This window comes from Aethalodelphis obliquidens, unplaced genomic scaffold, assembly GCF_003676395.1.
Source record: "Aethalodelphis obliquidens isolate GAN/ISIS:26980383/991018 unplaced genomic scaffold, ASM367639v1 scaffold63, whole genome shotgun sequence".
Classification (NCBI taxonomy): domain Eukaryota; kingdom Metazoa; phylum Chordata; class Mammalia; order Artiodactyla; family Delphinidae; genus Aethalodelphis; species Aethalodelphis obliquidens.
The window spans coordinates 8,259,116-8,278,049 of NW_020838007.1; the positions used below are offsets into that span (position 1 = coordinate 8,259,116).

The 18,934-nt window shown below is 41.7% G+C and overlaps 1 protein-coding gene across 1 annotated transcript in view; it reads left to right on the forward strand.

The window, feature by feature from the left end:
* The window catches only part of EPB41L3 (erythrocyte membrane protein band 4.1 like 3), a 162,936-nt gene extending 144,207 nt beyond the window's left edge, over positions 1 to 18,729 (forward strand). Inside the window, exons 13-19 of the mRNA XM_027088658.1 lie at positions 3,327 to 3,380; positions 7,004 to 7,195; positions 15,863 to 16,243; positions 17,036 to 17,167; positions 17,653 to 17,751; positions 18,180 to 18,260; positions 18,534 to 18,729. Of these exons, the coding sequence (XP_026944459.1) occupies positions 3,327 to 3,380; positions 7,004 to 7,195; positions 15,863 to 16,243; positions 17,036 to 17,167; positions 17,653 to 17,751; positions 18,180 to 18,260; positions 18,534 to 18,644 (1,050 nt within the window). The 3' untranslated portion in view covers positions 18,645 to 18,729. The remainder of the gene's footprint in view (positions 1 to 3,326; positions 3,381 to 7,003; positions 7,196 to 15,862; positions 16,244 to 17,035; positions 17,168 to 17,652; positions 17,752 to 18,179; positions 18,261 to 18,533) is intronic.
* The last annotated feature ends 205 nt before the right edge of the window (positions 18,730 to 18,934 follow it).

Genomic DNA, 18,934 nt, shown 5'->3' on the forward strand with positions numbered 1-18,934 from the left:
AAAATATTTTAAGAGAAAAACCACTCTAAATCCTAGGTTTGAATACCACCGTTTCTCATAGTAGCAACATAATCAAATAACGTAGGTCCAAACCTACAGTTCTGACGAACGCAGTATTATCTACAAAAACTGTTTATAATATTAGCTGGTTTCCAACCTGCTCATCTTTGTTCCTTTAGCAGTGGAGCTAGGCATCAAGCTAACAGAAGGCGAAAAGATCGCCATTTTATGTTTTTCTGCATTTTAAATAACTGAACTTTTATGTAGCAAACCACACAGATCTTGTGCCTAATCCAGGGTGTACATCTTGTTGTAATCAGTGCATGAAAATTAATGTTCAACTTGGGCATGTCTGCATTACATCAGCAAAACAAATCACAGCAGTTACTCCTCGCAAGCTGGAGGCCGCGTGGCTGGTGTTCCCCACACGTAAACCCTCCTCTGAGACCGTGAACCAGCTCTGGCCGAAGCGGCCTTTCTTGTCCTCCGCTCCAGCCTCGGTCACCCATGACGGCTCTCCTGCCACATGACTTTGTATTTGGCCATCTGTTCAATGTCGTCTCAACCCCAAGTGTTAAGAGCTGTGAGCTCTGGTTCAAGCTGAGCTAGAGAACTCAGATGTAGGTCATTCAGGTAAAAAAAAAAAAAAACACGCGCCATTTGTTGACACGGCCTGTTTTAGTCCCTGGGCCTCAAGCGCTTTGGCAGCTAAACCGGGTGACTCTGTAATATACGGTTCAGCTCCGTCACTCTGGTTTTGCAAAATCACTAATGACTCTAATTCTTTTGAAATATTTTATCATCACTGCTTACATCTGTCACGTGTGGTAGTGGCTTAATTAGTCCCAGCCCTTCTCAAGAATGAAACCCAGTGCAGAGAGCTGTAATCATTTCAAACTACAGAGCTGTTAGCTTTTTTTTTTTTTTCATTTGTCCTTCTAGAATTTTGGTCAGATAAGGAGAGGCCGAATGCTAAATCATCTACATCTGTCCAGAGACGTAAGATGAATTTAGCTCACCGTAATTATGTGTCAACTTGTGAAGAATTTTTTGATAATACCAAGAAACGAGGTGGATGAAGTCTAGAGGAAGAGATTGATCACTTGATTCAACATTTTAGAGGGCGTAAACACATTATATGATAGTCCATGGCATGCCATACATTTTGCAGTTTTTCTTAGACATAGGATATTATATAAATAAAAGTTGCTATAAAAGCTGCTTTATTCAGCCTTTAAGACTTCAGTCATTAACTGTATATTGATCAGGCGCTATGTTTGTTGAATGACTGACTGACTAGGTGCTGAGTAGGGGATTGAGGGGGTTTAGATATGGCCTAAGCTGCGATTTATTTGTGTATAGCTAGGAAAAATCATAGCAATACTTAGGAAATACTGTTTTGCTATCAATATTTATGATTTTTATAGGCATTTTTAGCTGTGTGTATGTGTCAGGCATCGCATAAAGACTTAGTATCTGTTACCTGATACAGTTAGGGCTATGGTTTTCCCCATTTTCCAAGAAGGAAATTGGGATTAAAATATGAAACCTGCCCCCTGTGCCACAGAGTTAAATAAATAGCAAGGATTTGAGCTGATGTCAGTCTGTCCCGAGACCCCCTCACTCTTGACCATGGCGGTAATTCCAGTGCCAAGATGCCTGGAAAGCTGCTGAAGTGAATTCTAAAGCCATAAGGGAAATAATCAAAGTAGGAGGAGAAAAACTTTCAAGAACTTTCGAGGCCTTTGACACAACTAGTCAGCGCACTGAGCCCAAGTCGTTCTTATTGGTTCTTGAAAGCCTGAGGTTTCCTCGGGTTATCCCATACCCTTGAACAGTGACCTGCTTCTCTTCCTAAATCAAACTGGCCTTGCCCTAGACTGTCAGTTGGTGAAGCCATGCTAATGCCCTAGCAGTGATCACCCTGATAAGAAAATTAATAGCCACCCCCTTCCAGGTGTTGCCAAGGTGGTCGGGTCATGAAAGCTCTCAGCATGCTTTCTTTACCAACCTGCTGAAAAGGATTTCCCTCTTAGGCACAGGTCTGCCAGGATGGAGACCTCAGGGGCACAGGCCAAGCATGAGTTCCAACTCCTTTTCTTTTAGGAATATAGAAAAGGAAAGTTTGGGAGAGGATCAAGAATTCAACCCAGCCAGAGTCATGTAGACATAAAGAGCACTGTCTCAGCCCTCCCGCTGGTAATCCATGGTCTTTGCAATGAGAGATTATTTTAAGAGACAGATTGACAACCTTAGAGCCCCCAGTATGGATTTTTGTTGACAAATTACTAATCCACAACTTTGCTCAAAGGACTTTGAATAATGACTAGTTTGAGAGTTGAGAAGGGAAAGTCAGGTAATATTATATAGGACGTTGAGATGTCCCAATTTCAATGGCTGTGGCTCATCTCTCCTCCAGAAAAAAAAAGAGTTTTTGTTGTAAATCATAAACCGCTATAAAAACAGATTAAAAATCAGTCTTGAAATTACTATTGTAATTCTCCCTTGAAAACCTAGGCTCTGTCAAATGCTGTGCTTTGTTTTATTTGTGTCCAAGTAGATGTCTCTCTCCCTCCTTCTCTCCTTATTTTTCATTACTATTATTTGCTTCATTTGAATGTTTATTTTGGAACGAGATATTTAATTACATACTTCTCTATACCTCTTTCTATTGGAGGGTGGGACGAAATAAACAACATATAGTCTTAAAAAATATCTAGTTAGCAATCCTACTTGAGAATTGAGTTACATTTTTCATACATAAAACATATGCCTGTGAGTCACTGGCATGTGCTTTTTATAATTAAAAGGTAATGCAGACAGCCTGATGGTCTCAGATGGATGTAAATTACCAAAATGGTGTAAATGAGGGGCTGAAAGTCCAGTGACTGTTAATAGTAGTTTTTTATTTAAATTGACATGTTAAGTTACTTTTCAAATGTGACCTATTCCTAGAATTTTTTTAAAAATATATGAACAGCAATTTTATTTGCATTAAACATTTCTAGGAGCTCTTTCTAGGGGTTTCAGTTAAAAATGGGGGAAAGAATGACATGGCAGCAGACATGTCAGCTTGGCTAATACACGTCCTGTGGTTACGCAGGCCGTGTGCCTCTGGTCTTCCTCTGAGTGTCTCTGCTGATGGAACCTAGCTCTGGCCTTTCTTTGGCTTTTGTTAGAACCTGCATTCTTGTTGGGAAGGTAGTGCGATACAGATCACAGAAAAAGGGACTGAACTGTAGGCCCCAGGCTTGCCCGCTTGACGAGATGGTTTGTTTTCCCTTCCTGCCTTCCTCCTGGAACCTGATCACCTCTGTGATCCACAGACCGACAGTGAGCGCACGGACACCGCGGCTGATGGGGAAACCACCGCCACTGAGGTTGGTACAGTCGCTGTGGGTGCCGCCCGTTGCCTAACAAAAATGCTGGTTCTGCCTTTAGGAACTTTGCATGTTGCCTTTTAGGGTGGAGAGAAATTCTGCTTTTAACAGTAGGAGTTAAATATATTCTGCTGCCTAGACCAGTGGTTCTCAAACTCTGGCCTGCATCAGAGTCATCTGGAGGTTCCCATCCTCCTGTTTCACGTTCAGAAGAAGGTCTGGGGTAGGACTGGAGAATTTGCATTTCTAACAAGTTCCCAGGTGACTCTATCCATTTCAGGGTCACTTTTTGAGAACCCTTGGCTAAATTGGTAATACTTTTTAAAAAATTTTTATTGGAGTAGAGTTGATTTACAATGTTGTGTTAGTTTCAGGTGTACAGCAAAGTGAACCAGTTATACATACACATATATCCACTCTTTTTTAGATTCTTTTCCCATATAGGTCATTACAGAGTATTGAGTAGAGTTCCCTGTGCTATACAGTAGGTCCTTATTAGTTATCTATTTTATATGCAGTAGTGTGTATATTTTTTTAAATGTATTCCCTTATCCCAAATGTTTACACATGATAGCCATAATTGGGGGTGGGTGGTACAATTTATGTAATTAGCTTATTGACTAGATACAGATATACTTTAAAATCCCAAATGGTCAAAATGCTTGTTAAAATTATACTACTTCTCTTAACTCATTTTTCATAGCCTGGATGTAGTCTGGGTCACTCAAAAGAAATGAATTTTCCAAGGAAAAGAAAATGAACAAATTACTGTCAGTACTTTATTGGAAAAAAAATTATCACATTGACCAGTGATACCATGCTCTTATTTATCCTTTGTTAATTCTTTAGGGTTCATTAAATATGTGTATGGCTTACGTTTTCTAAATCTGCTCTACCAGTAACTAATTAAAATTTCTGTAAAAACAATATTTATGTATAGCAATGGAAGTCAAGATGTTCATTTCCTAAAGTGCTAATAACAGAATTTTTTTTTTTACTTTGTGATAGTGTTTAACATTAGGTTGTTTTTTCCATTATCCAGTCATAACAATATTTTCTAGTTGGGTATTTAAGAAGAACTAAAAATGTTATAGGTAGTATCTACACAACACTTCATTGAAACTATGTTCAGAAAAACATTTCAAAATGGAGTTTAATTGTTTCGTCCTTTGGAAATGCCAGAGTTCAGTTCAAAGTTTGGAAGTCATCATTTTTTAATTTAGAGATAATACTGTAAAACTATCATACTGGTTCTTTTAAGCAGTCACATGTAAACTGATTACAGGGTAATCATTTTCTATACCAAATATAACAATTGCATCTTAATTTTCTAAGAATTAGTTATATGTAACCACTGATACTTTCAGTAAATTTCATTGTAATCCTAAGGTATGCTGTAAATGAAAAATATTTTAATACTACTACTTTAAATTTCTCTTAATTCGTCCCAGCCTCTCCTCCCCTCCCCCTCCCTGTGTCCACAAGTCCATTCTCTACGTCTCTATTCCTGCCCTGCCACTAGGTTCATCAGTACCATTTTTCTAGATTCCATCTGTGTGCGTTAATATATGGTATTGGAGGGAGTAGCATTAACATATATACACTACCATGTGTAAAATAGGTAGCTAATGGGAAGCTGCTGCATAGCACAGGGAGGTCAGCTTTGTGCTTTGTGCTCTGTGACGACCTAGAGGGATGGGATGGGGGGGGGGGGGGGGAGAGGGAGGCTCAAGAGGGAGAGTATATATGTATACATATAGCTGATTCACTTTGTTGTACAGCAGAAGCTAACACAGCATTGTAAAGCAGTTATACTCCAATAAAGATGTTAAAAACAAATGACTCAGCTATGAGAAAATAAAATACTATAAATTTCTCTAGCAGTTTTAAACTTTGTTATACAACATTTTAAGCATGCAAACGAAGACGTATAACATAGGTAGGTTATGAAACTTAAAAATAAAATGAAGAGCTATGAACCCACCACCTCTGTAGAATCAGCATGCCTCCAGCCCTCTAACGCTTCTTATAAACGCTCCCCCTTCTCTTTTTTCCAGAGCCAGTGTAACAGCAGTGCAGGGTGGGGTGTGTAGGTTAGAGAGTCTGGTCCCCATTGAGACCCAGACAAAGTGATCCATTTGCTGAAGGCCATGTGCTCTGGCATCACCCACTTGTCACCCATAATTTCACTCTGGACCACGTCTTATAGTTGATTTTTGTAGTTGATGGTAGTCTATTTAATTTCCTCACTTACCCCATCCGTATCAGCCCTCTCCTCTCCCAAATTTGTTTTTAAGTAGGTGGGTTCAAGAAATTCAAAGATCCAAGAAATTTTTTAATGTGGGAACCTCTGTGTTAAGTTCTTTGTGCCTCGGTTCTCTGGCCTCTGCGTTAAGTTCTTTGTGCCTCAGTTCTCTGGTCTACAAACTGGGGATCATAATAGCTAACCTCATAGGATTATTGTGAGGACTCCTACACTCCAAGGGAGCTCTCATCATTGGATATTCATAGCCGTTTTTGTGAATTTTAATTTCGATGTTGGCTTCCCCCACTTCCTGAACTGTTGCTAACGTCTTTTAAGGACAGACCGCCAAGTCCTAGCTGTCCTCCCAAGCACACGTGTGGGCTCATCGTGCTTGGAAGTGTCCAGGTTAAAATGTCAAACACCCAAGGGGCAAGGAATCTTTTGCTCCTGTCTTCTTATTAAGCTTCACAATTTGTGTGTGAGAACGTTGTGGTTTATGTATAAGAAAGAAATGTCTTCTCCCATAAGAGCAAACTAGCGCCCCCATGTAGCTGGCTTATGTAGACCCATCCTTCCATCTTAGAGTCGATGGCATGGTAAGACTTTATTTCCCACTCTCTCTTGATGCTGGCAGTCGGACCAGGAGGAAGATGCAGAGCTCAAGGCACAGGTAGAAAATTCAAAACCAAACACAAAAGCAGAAACCAGCGTGTGATAAGTCATTGTCTGTGGTGTTCAGATCTTGCAGCATGCTCCGTGGTGGTGACTGTGTGCTGGTGCAGTGTGGAGGATGACACTTGTTCATGTGACGATCATGTCCCTTACCTTCCTTTCTTCTCCACTTTTTTCAGAATAGTCTGATTAAGCGAATAAAGGGTGAAAATGTGTATGTCAAACATAGTAATCTTATGTTAGAGGTTGGTATTGGTATATACCAGTGCATGCTTGTGTGTGTTGGTTTTCCTTTAGTGGCTTAACCTGTGGGCTCGTACCATGATGCATGAAGGGTGTGTTCTCACCTGTGAATACGTGCGGTTGACTTCTCAGCTTCCTCTGATTCCTTCCTCTCTCCTAGACGTAGATCCCCTTTCCTCCGTGCGTATTTATTTTAATTCTCTGGTTACATGTGAATTACACTCTTAACAGTTGACCTTTGAAACTTTTGATTTTTATGCTTGCGTGAACTAGATTTTGTTTTCCCTCGGAAATATCACATTTTCACCAGAGTGTTTGTGGTAGTGTCATGAGCCCTGATCAGAATTCTTTTATTTTGACTACTAATGAGATAATGACCTAACTTTTAAAACGAGAGAGAGCACGCAGAAAGGAAAACAAACGTAAAGTGTTGACTGTTGGATTCTTTATGTTCTGAACATAGGAGCTAGATAAAACCCAAGATGACCTGATGAAACATCAGACCAATATTAGTGAGCTGAAAAGAACCTTTTTAGAAACCTCCACAGACACTGCCATCACGAACGAATGGGAAAAGAGGCTTTCCACCTCCCCCGTGCGACTAGCCGCCCGGCAGGAGGAGGCACCCATGATCGAGCCGCTGGTACCTGAAGAGGTTGGTATTCAGGCTTTGGGTTGCACTTGTCTTCTGTCCACTAGCCTCGCTCCTCTGCAGGGTCTGCAGGGAAAGGATGTGGCAGGCTTCTCAGTAGAGAATCTCACCCCTTGTCTGTGTATAACCAGTACAATGTTAGGTGGCCAAGGAGTGAGTAATCGCATCCCGTGGTGCTTTGGAACGAACAAGGAAACTCTGGTTCAGATCTGCTTATTCTAGATTCACAGCTGGGAGACATTGACCTACTGTATTAATGAACCAACAGTTTTTCTGAATGTACTTCCGCTACTTTAAGAAATGCCTTGAAAATTCATGACTGTTTCTCATCAGTTGCAAGATGAGCATGCCTATTGAGATTGTCTAATGTTTGACTAAACAGTGTTCTGAAGTTGACAACATTTCAGGGCATACTTTACTCTGGGACTACTACACCAGGTTTTTACGGGTATACTCAATTTTTTATTTCATTTTTACTTATAGCATATATATATTTTTTTAAAAATTGTTTATTTTAACTGATTTATATATATAAACATATATATTATATTATGACTTATAATCAGTTTTTATTTGGTTTTTAATAGGGAAAGTAAAGGCCAGAATGTCTTTTTGAGTAAGTCTTCCATGTAGGAAATCACTCTTTAAATGTACAGCAAGATAGTGGATTCAGCTGGTGTTACTTCAAGGCTCCCATCGTGTGGGACCCACAGTGGCAGTGGTACTAATCTTACTGTCAACTGTTACACATCATCTTACTTTATCTGTCTTTCAAAAGAAGTCGTTTTTTAAAACGGCATCTTTCTAGTATAATATTAACTTCTTTCTTCCCTTGAAAGATGTTTATCTAAAGTGACCACAATCATGATGTTCATGACAGTTCCAATCCCACTTAAAAAAAAATGACAAGGTATATCACCATTTGAATTACTTTGTAAAGGGCCTTTTTATGCAGAATAAATGAAAAGTCCTGTGACCAAAGTATTCCTGTACCATTAAACATCGGTTTCATTCAGATTGTTTGAGTTTCAACACAAAAATTTCAGGTTTTCCTGATTGATTTAAATATTGTAGTTCCTGCATTAGTAAGACTGCCACTTATGAGTTATGGTCAGATAAGTTTTATTGTAACTGGTCAAGTTTGGTTTACCCTATTTCTACGAGGGCTGGAAATAAGGAAGGACGTGCTGGCTCTGAAGATGGCAGATACTGGATTACGTTACAAAAACACAAAATAAATAGCCACTGAAAAAGTCAGGCCTCTCCTCCCCTGCTGTCACTCAGGGACACGCGAGGTAGCAGCCCTTTGAATGGAAGTTCGGGTAGTTGCTTGGAGAAGTTAAAGGTGGTGATAATAAACAAGGGACTGTCGAAGTCTAGGTCATTAGACTAGTAAAAGAAATTGTTTTCACTTATTAAATCCTCTGATCCTTAGAGAATAACGGTGATGACCCCAAAGAATGTTAATAACTTAAGAGGTGATGCTTTGAATACGCTGAACTTACCCTCGATGTGGATGCCTTATCCCTGTTGGTGCAGAGAGACTGCAGTAGACCTAAGAAAGGATTGTTTTAAAAGGATTAAAGGATGGAGGAAAGATGTCCTCTGCAGAAGCACAAAGTGGTTTGGTTACGTAGACTGGAGACCAGCAGCTGGCTTAGTAACTGCTTTCAAGTGTCTGCTGAGTGGTGAGCAGAAGCTGTACCTTAGGACTCCACTGCCACCGGCAAGGGAGGAAATTATTGGGAGACTTGCTAGATGTAAAGAAGAGCTTCTTAAAAACAAGGCTGGCTAATAACCCTGGTTATCAGAGGGGCTCTGAAAAAGCAGCTCCAAGGAGCTTCAAGTCCCAGAGAAAGAGAGGTCCCTTCTGGGAGGTCAGGGCTATGCGCGCTTCCCTCGCCTTGGGGCTCCCATCTGACCCTTCTCCCGGAGCCCTTGGTGACACCCAGTTTATCCTCCATTTGAGGGCCCTGGAGACAGCCCGGCAAGTTCTTATGCTCCAAATTCTTGTTCATTTCTATATTAAAACTTAATATTGGCTTTTGTTATTGGTTTTGTGAAAAGCACAAAAGATAATTTTATCCTCCCAGCCAGCTAGGCATACACAAAGCATGTTTGTTTAAAAACACCTAAACAAAAGATTTTCATTTTAGAGGGGAGGTGTTTTTCTAAGTAAATTACTCATTTGATGTTATCCTTTTATTTAATATGACCCACTTTAAATTAATTAAACAGTAATTGGCCAGTTTAGAAAGAGGTCCAATTATTTCTAAAAGAAAATATGTAACTTAATTTTTTAAAGTGACTTCTCAAAGTAATATTGCTTGTGTCAGAAGGGTAAAGAAACTGATGCAGTGACGCCACACTTAGTTGGATTTTTTGGGGAATCTCAGTGATACAATGTTGTTTTGAAAAAAATGTGATGACTCCTGATTTTTTTTTTTTTTTAAAGAAGATGTTGGGGGTAGGAGTTTATTAATTAATTTATTTATTTTTGCTGTGTTGCGTCTTCATTTCTGTGCGAGGGCTTTCTCTAATTGTGGCAAGCGGGGGCCACTCTAAATCGTGGTGCGCGGGACTCTCACTGTCACGGCCTAAAAAAAAAAAATTGCTCAAGGCACACCTTCCCAGGTAAGGTGAACAGGCAACAGCCTGTTTAGTGCCACATTTTTGCTTTTTTGTGTTTTTTGTTGGTGATTTTGCTATTTAAAACGATCTCCAGGCATAGTGCTGAAGTGCTGTCTAGTGTTCCCAAGTACAAGAAGGCTGAGATGTGCCTTATAGGAAAATATGTGTGTCAGATACGCTTTGTTCAGGATAAGTTATAGTGCTGCTGGCTGTGAGTTTGATGTTAATGGATCAATAATAGATATTAAATAAGGGGTCTTTAAACAGAAACACACATAAAACAAGGTTATGCATTGATCAGTTGACAAAAATTTCATGACCAGAAGCTCCCAGGAACCTGACCCTGTCTTTCCCCTAGGAGCTGTGGTTCAGTACTCAGTAATTCAGTGTTCACAGCAACTTTATAGAACACAACTGCCATAAGTAACTAGAATCCACTCTCTTTATGCATTTTTCTGCTTTCTTGTCCAGCTTTACTTTTGCTATTCAGGTCTTGGATGGGCCTTAAATTGGGCAAAATACACATTCACTGTGGATCATCTATTCATGGATAGAGAGAATTATCTCCATTCTGTGAATCTGACTTCTGTGACTTTCCATTCAGACCCTGGGGTGCGACTGTAGACGCGTATTACAGTCACCTACAAGATTTTTAAAATACCGATGCCTGGGTTCTACCTCAGAATCTGATTTAATTAGTCAGAGGTGCACCCCACACATTACTCTTTTTAAAAGCTCTCCACATAATTCTAATTCACAGCCCAATTTGAGAACCCCTGGCCCGAGCAGAAATGAAAGTCCCAGCTCCATAGAGACCCTTAATCATCTGAGCAAGTAACACCTCTGTGAATTTTGCATGCCACTGTAGGGCCTTGTGTCCCAATTATGACACAGGCATGAACGTTTAAGGAACTAAATGAAATAGTCAGGGTGTGCATCTGACTCTGTCTTAACCCCTAGTAAATGTTTCGATTATCAGCTTTTCTTTATCAGTACCTCTTAACTTTAGCAGAACTCACTGGATTGGGGTTGACAGTATACAGGATTTAATGATAACATCTATCCCCTTATGTTACCCTTTTCCGTTATTATGGGACATGCACAGTTCTGGATGCAGACAGTGTGGACATTTTTACTTACAGACACAGACGTTTTTAAAATTAGTTGATGTCAGATAACAGGATATGCTGAAAACTACTGCTGTTGTTTTTTTAAGCTCTCATTGTAGGAAAATATTTAGTTCAGTGATTATAATTAGAGGCCTAGCCGTGGCATTCTGAAAAGTGTCTATAATTTTGACTTCCTGTTTCTTATTTCTGTTTATAAAAGAGGCTATGATTGAAAGTTTAAAAAATAAATCCACATTGAATGATTCCACATGGTACATTTTGTCTCTTACAATATCTTTCTCCAGAATGGGACAGGACAGGGATTTTTTTTCCCCCTTTGAAATGTCTTATTTGTTGCTCATTTAAAAGGAGCATATGAGGACGATGCTATCAAAATCTGTCAGCAGGTCATTCCAGATAACATTCCAGATGCTCCTCTATAACCTCTTGCAGGCAAACGATTAAATATAGTACTGATAGCTTTGTAGATACATACCTAGGAATTTTAAATACCTCTCATAAAATTATATTGCTTATCATCAGCAAGAGGGTTTATTTTCAAAGTTCCATTCGTCTAGAAACTTTGAACTTTTCTATTATTATTTTTAGATGACTTTACCAAAATATCCTTTTGTTCACTATTCTATGCAGTCGTGTGCTGTACACAGAGACAGGCTCGGTAGCTAACGTATTGCCCCTTGAATTATGCCTGTTTAATACTAAAGGAAGCAATAAAAAGATGAAAAAAACTGTTCTAACATAACATACGTAATGTCCTTTTAAATTTTATATGTTAAAGACAAGCATGACTTCAAATACTTAATTCTTCACCAAGATATTCTGAAGTTGACTTTTCAGGATTATTTGCCATGTTATAAAAGTTCAAATAAAGCTATAACCTTATGCTTATTTGTGGAATAAAGACATCAATCTGGGCATAACTGGGTGGTTGAGATTAGTAGCTAATGCAGTGACCCACGTGTGTTTCCTTTCTCCGTATCAGGCGGCACTTCAGTAGGGAATATGATCAAGAATTTGTCAGACATGGAAGTGAGAATTTATTCCTCACTTAATTTTTTTTAAATCTTAACATTTTCATTTTAATACTCACTTTTACAGTATTGCAGATCACTGACATATGAACACTACTGAAATGCCAGAAAGCTCTTTATGCCACTCTTGCATATTCTGTGTTTGTAGAAATGAGAAATGTTTGAATCCTAAAAACACCGGAGATTCAAAACATAATCTGTTACTCTTTGGAAATAATTGTTAAATGTTGAGATGGCTTCCGACCATTTTCCAAATTAATAGGCACTAATTTACTTCTTCAGAAAAAAAAAATGAATGAGTATTATATGTGTAGCACAAGAAAAGAACTCTCTTCCTAACTTGCCTTTTTGGAAACTGTCTGCTTCCTCTTCTCCAACCCAACCCCCTTTATTCAAACAGACCAAAGAAGAAAGAGAGATTTCTGAAAAGGTTCTATTTTTGCAGCAAGGAAGCTCTCCATTCTTTGAGTCTCAGGTAAAAAACAAACATTAAGGAATTTTCCAGAAGGAAATTGCTCTTCAGATTTCAGTGTCATTAAAATGTCTGTAGTTTTTCCTTTCTTTTTAAAATTTACCTTGTTTGCCACTAAGGTAGGTATATCATTTTTGCTTAGATTCTGGGGAGGGAAGTAGGGAATTTTGTTACTAATTTAGTTATCCGTTAGCTATCATTTCTTTGTGGCTTTTGCTCCTAGGTGATTGTATCTGTGTGTGGTCATTGAAGCATTATGATTATACTTTGTAATGATATTACTGGACCTTTTAGTACCTCTTTCACCCATAGAGTGATGCTAATTTAGATGACCTTGACTGATTTTGAAAGTTCTGAACTTTTATTGGTTTTCCCACTAGCCGAGTGTGATAAAGAGAATTCAGGAAGGAGGCTCTGTGGTTACCTCTCGTCAAATCATTTTCCAGAAAACTGTCCCATCTACCCTAGAGGTTATTTTTCACTTCATTTTGTTTAATCCGGCACCAGCCTATAGATGGATCTGTAATCCTTTTTCTAAAAGCCCACCTGTTTCTAGATTCAGGCTAGGATAAATACGAAAGTAGCAAACGTCCAAGTTTAAAATGTAAACCAAGGTGCTCCCTTGCTCCTGGCTTGGTTTCTCTTCCCTCTGTAACCTGTTAGACTAGTTACCTCCTAACGTCCTGGTAGGCTCCCCAAATACAGAAGTTTCATAACTTGCATTTCTTCTGCCTTATTGGAACTAACACTAAGGAAACTGGCAAAGAAACTCCTGAGACGATGAACTTCGGTTGTAAATAAAATCGGAACAATGTACAGACCACTGTGACCTGTTTCTAAGAGGCTCTGACAGTGTCCTAACAGTGGGAAATAGTTCATTACAATGCCTGGAACACAGGTGCACTGAATACTTATTGGATAATAAGTGCTAGAGTGGATTCCGTCTCCCATATAAGGAAGTATAATTCACAAACATGGAAAATGGTTTTCACAGAAATTTGTGGAAATGCTGGCACGTTCTTTGTGAGAACAACAGATATGAAGCACAGTGTTCTATTTCACATGGAAAACTGTCTTTTCTATGTCCACACAGGTAAAGCTAAATAACTTGTACAACAGCTTCAAAAATGTTGTTTAATCTTGACATACAAAATGATCAGACATTTAGCATAAGATCAGATATAGTCTTTGCAAAATTTACCACCAAAGTATTTCAAGAAATCTGAAATTGCGAGTGTACACGCAGACCGTATTCCAAGTTGCAGGTTAGAGTTAATAAATTTCAGATGGGAAGAGATTGTAGCCATAATTAATAAAAATAACCCCAGCCCTGTGCAGTCACCTCCCAGGCCTGAGTGTAGCTCTCACCCTGATTGCCTTAAAGGATTCTTATTTTAGAAATGAGATGCCATCAGAACTTCTAATTTAGCTTTTATATTCCAAATATAGGGCACAGAGGACTGGGTTATTGTAGACAGAATACCCACTGAGGTAGTTGATGGTGATTCGAAAAAGATTGTGACGTACAAGGTGGTGACCGTGAGCGCTAGAACCGATGACATCCCCGCCGACTCGTCAGGATCTAGCGCCACTGAAGTGCAGAGCTTTGAAGACTTGGCCCGAGAAATGCACTTGAAGGAAGAGAACAAACAGAAAATATACACACTAGGAAAGTCCTACGATACCGTGTCTGGAAAAATTGTCACTATGACAGGAAAAGTCAAAGAAGGGGAGAAGGTGGTGTCCCCCTCCCCTCTTGAGCCAGGGCTAGCCGAGCTCACGAAGACCCCCCGTGTCCTGGCAGAGTTCGAGGTCCTGGGAGTCCTCACCGAGGACAGGACCAGGAGGGGGCCTGAGGTCCACACTCCAAAGCGGAGGCTGTCGGAGTCGCTGGCCCCCATCAGGGAAGCCGAGTCCCGGCTGCAGAGCCCCGAGGATGATGCTCTTGAGAAAAGCCACGTGCCCGGGAGGGATGCCAGTCTGGAGGGCGAGCGGCTGGGCAGAGCGGAGCCCGAGGCCGAGGCCGAGGCCGAGACCTGGAAGGTGGGGCCCTTCAGTCCCCGCAGGAAGAGCCTGTCCCAGTGGAGATACTCCCAGGAACCGGCCATCACCGTCGCCACCACCCAATACGTTGTCACAGAGTCGGCCACGTCCCAAGTCGTGGTAACCGGTGCTGCCTTTGGGCCGCCGTTTCCGATTCCAGCATGACGTTTGCCAAGGCAGCCCTTCCACCCCGAGCCTTTCCATTTCTCTTGCTGTTTGGCTTATGTTGAGAGCCGCCAACCCAAGCTTTTTTGTTGTTTTCATGGTTAAGTCACTACCGCGGTCTGACATGAGCATTGAGATACCTGCCGTTTTATTTCCAGCTCTTGTCCCCGAGGTGGGGTGGTGCTGCCGGGGCTTGAGGTGCCGGTGCCGGGTGAAAGGATCCGCTTCACCCAGCACCGCCCTAACCCCAGGAACTCTCTCCGCTTTACCAAACCAGAGCCCCTGCTCACCCCGATTTGCTGTTGATTTCCCATCCCTGTGTGTTTCCAAATCTGTCTGTAGATCCCTCCATCCCTCGCCCTGGGTCCCGCGCCTACAGTTCTGTCTAACCAGCTGTGAATGAGTACATGCCCTCCTGTGTCCCGACCTCTGTGCTTGACTCTCCATTTCTCTGTTCACTCAGACTAAACAGTCTTCTGGAGAAAAGCTCATGGATGGCTCTGAAATCTTCAGCTTATTAGAGTCTGCGAGAAAACCGACAGAATTCATAGGAGGGGTTACTTCCACTTCTCAAAGCTGGGTGCAGGTGGCCATCTGTTTCCATCCTCGGTGTCTCTGTCTCTGCCTCTTTGCCTTTTCTTTGTGCCTTTTTGGGGGGGGGTGTGTTGCATCCAAGTGGCTTTGCTTTAATCACCTGAGAGGGGTCTCCACTCACACCCCTCTGCGCCTGTCCCACGTTTGCATCACATGTCTTTAGTTCCATTACAAGAACATACTTCAGATGTTCAGAAAGCAATCGTGCTGAGACGTTTTAACAGCATTTAATTTCTTAAAGCATTTTATGTCACCTCTTAGGTCTAAGGAAGCAGCCAAAACCAATATGCATGTGCTCCAATGCTTTCATTTTGTTTTGGTTTTGTAATTGCGTTTTATACTGCACTCTCGTTTCTTTTGCAACATCCGAAGAAGCAGCACAGGTTTGAGGCTATGTGTCAGGCAGAGGGCAGGCATCAAAGACTCTGGTGGGGGGAATGAAAGCTAATTTATATTTTCTCTAAGCGTTGCTGGTTATAAGCACTGGTACTGGCTTTAGGTACCCTGGTGAGTGGCTGCTTTTGTTGTTTTTTTTTTTTCTTTTGCTTTCTGACCTTTGCTTTGTGGAAAGTCACACTGACACCACAACTTTTTTTCCATGCAGAAAATGGAAACCAAGATGGAGTCTGGCAAAATAGAGACGGAAACAACCCAGCACCCCCAGCCACTTAGCACCCAGAAGGTTGTGCAGGAAACGGCATTGGTGGAGGAAAGACAGGTGATGAATGCACATGCAAGTGGGGATGCTTCTTACGCAGCTGGAGATGACATGGATGCTGTGACCCAGGCAGCATCTGCTGATGTATCTGATGTGAAAGGGAAGGAGGTCTCTGCTCTGACTGAGGGAGCGAAGGAGGAAAAAGGGGAGGTGGCCGACAAAGCTGTCCTCGAGCAGGGAGAGATGGCAGCTGCTTCCCAAGAGCCAGAGGAGCAGAGTGCAGCCATCCACGTTTCTGAAGCTTCGGAAGAAAAACCTCATTTTGAGGTAACTAGCGGTTAATGTTACTTTTAGTGCTGAAGTAAGTCCCTGAAATTTAGTTAAGCATAAAGGCAGGGGTAGGTTTAATTTTCTTCCTTTTCCAAGAGCAGTTTGTTTCTCCTCTGGTTGCCTTCTTGCATGGCAATTATGGGGTCTCCATGCTGGTCTGGGGTCCCATGCAAACATATATAATGATTATTCACAATCTAAAGTTCCAGGAAATGGTTTCCACTCTCTTTGCAATTACCGTAACTGGCAATAAATCTGGGAGATGCATAGCCTGCCAAGATATTAGAAAACTTGATAAATTTATTTCTGATCAGTGTACTTATCCAGAAGGACCAAAACCAGGCTTGCCCAGGCACCAAGTGCTAGAATTTATTCTTTATTCTCTTTTATTGAAATTCCTGAAGTACATGGGGGCAGGGTGAGGGGTGGTGGTTCAATGTCTTATTACTTGTTCCTTCTGTCTAAGAAGTTTTTCAATAAAAGGCTAATTTATGATTTTTTAATCTATTAAAATTAGTTTATGAGATAGAGGAGAGGGAATGTAAAAAAGTGGGTTTTTTCCATTTCCTTCGAAATATTTTCTTGTACCTGAAACATTCCATATGCATTCTGGGAGACTGACATGTATCTGTTGTGTGCCTCATTCCCCAACTGCCCTCCACGTAAAATGTAAACATTTATTTCATACCAACCTGTGCTTATATATATCCACCAAGAGGGGAGGGAAAAAAACAAAGGTATGTGTTTGCAAAATTTAATAGCCACTCTGCCTGCTTCCCATTGTTATAGTCATCTACTGTGAAGACAGAAACCGTCAGCTTTGGCAGTGTTTCACCAGGAGAAGTAAAGCTAGAAATTTCCACCAAGGAAGTGCCTGTAGTTCACACAGAAACAAAAACCATAACATATGAATCATCACAGGTAAGACAGTCTGTGAAGGCCAGAGCCCTGGCACCTGTTTTACCCCTTGAATGGCTTCATGCATTTAAGTGTCACTACATGATATTTAATTTGTGAGACTCAGAGGACCCAACTGTCTCTGTCAAGAACGGTGCAGTAATTGTAATTTTATTACCGATCAAGGAAGAGCAGGTGACTTAAGCAGGTCTTCACATAACTTGACGTGTAGAAAGAGGCTCAGAAATCTATCTCCCCAGCCATAGATAAGGAAGAACACTAGCTCAGCCAGCCCCTGCTCACATTTCTGAAGTCCCAGCTTTTTAATGAGGGTTAACAGTGGCCAAGTTTGATTCGGTCCCTAGTCTGTGGCAGCTCCCAGATGCTGATGGAGCAGCACAGTGATTGTGCAGATAATTAACTCATCGCCATGCCCTAACCCAGGACAGCAGACGTCTGGAGAGGTGACATCGATATTCAAGTGTGGCGTCTCCCCTTTGCTTGCTTAGGTTGATCTTGGTGCCGATTTGGAGCCAGGTGTGCTCATGAGCGCACAGACGATCACATCTGAAACCACTGGCACCACGACCACCACCCACATCACCAAAGTAAGTGGAGTGGGAACGGATACAGGAAGGTATCCGTTCAGAGCTTCTGGGTTGGGCCACACCAGCGGATACGTGAATACCAGGATGCCAGGCAGCTGCACTGGAGCTCTCACGGCTGCTGTATTTGTGGTGCCTCTGTCCTCACATGCCAGGTTCCGTTTAAGAATATGCATTCTGATGCCCTTTGCATAACCCTTAACTCCAGTGCATAGCATATGGTAGATGTTCCGGAAACACCAGCCAGCCAAAACCCGAAGGACTCTATTCTGGCTTCACTTCTGAAGTGAACCATTGTGAATAACTGCCATAGGATTCTGTTTCAGTTCTTAAAGAATGAATGATGCAGCTTAAAGCTGTGTCGGCATTTTCCGCCGTTGCCCCCGGTCAACAGTGACGGTAAATTCATAATGCTTATGTGTTGCTTTCAGACTGTGAAAGGAGGCATTTCAGAGACGAGAATCGAGAAGCGAATCGTCATCACGGGAGACGCGGACATTGACCATGACCAGGTAGCGTGTGAGAGAGGGTAGATACCCCGGCAGGGAGACAGAGAAACACTAGCTGGTCGTACTCTTCCCAGAGCTGTCCTTCTAGTCCAGCCTGTAGTCCAAACAGTTTTCTGAATTAACTTTGCAGTATGCAGCGTATGACCCCCTTTGCAGTCATTGTATCCCATTTGTAACTTGTGTATATAGGTCTTGCTCACGAGTCTCCACCCGGCTCTGATCTTGCACGTCCCGCCTCCTTTTTGTCTTTGCCCTTCTGTGATTTCCTGGGGATAGGCACTGGCTCAGGCAATTAAAGAGGCCAAAGAGCAGCACCCTGACATGTCAGTGACCAAAGTAGTGGTCCATAAAGAGACAGAGATCACCCCTGAAGATGGAGAGGATTGAGCCCAGGTAAGAGGTGGCGCTGGTTCTCTAGGCTTGGCCTCGGCTGGCATGTGGCCCAGGGCTTCCCTCTCTCCCTCCCCCTGCCTCTTCCCTCTCCTTTTTCTCTCACTGGCATTTGCAGGGCTCTGGGTATCAAGAGGATGGAAAATTGGTTTGCGGCTGCTGCTTTCTTTCATATTTGGAGGCTCCATACTGTGGACTTTTTACCTCCCCTGCCAGTTAGAGGATAAGGAGGAAGCAGAGTCCGCTTGCCTGGTCCTGCGCATGTTCCCTCTTAATGCATGCTCTGT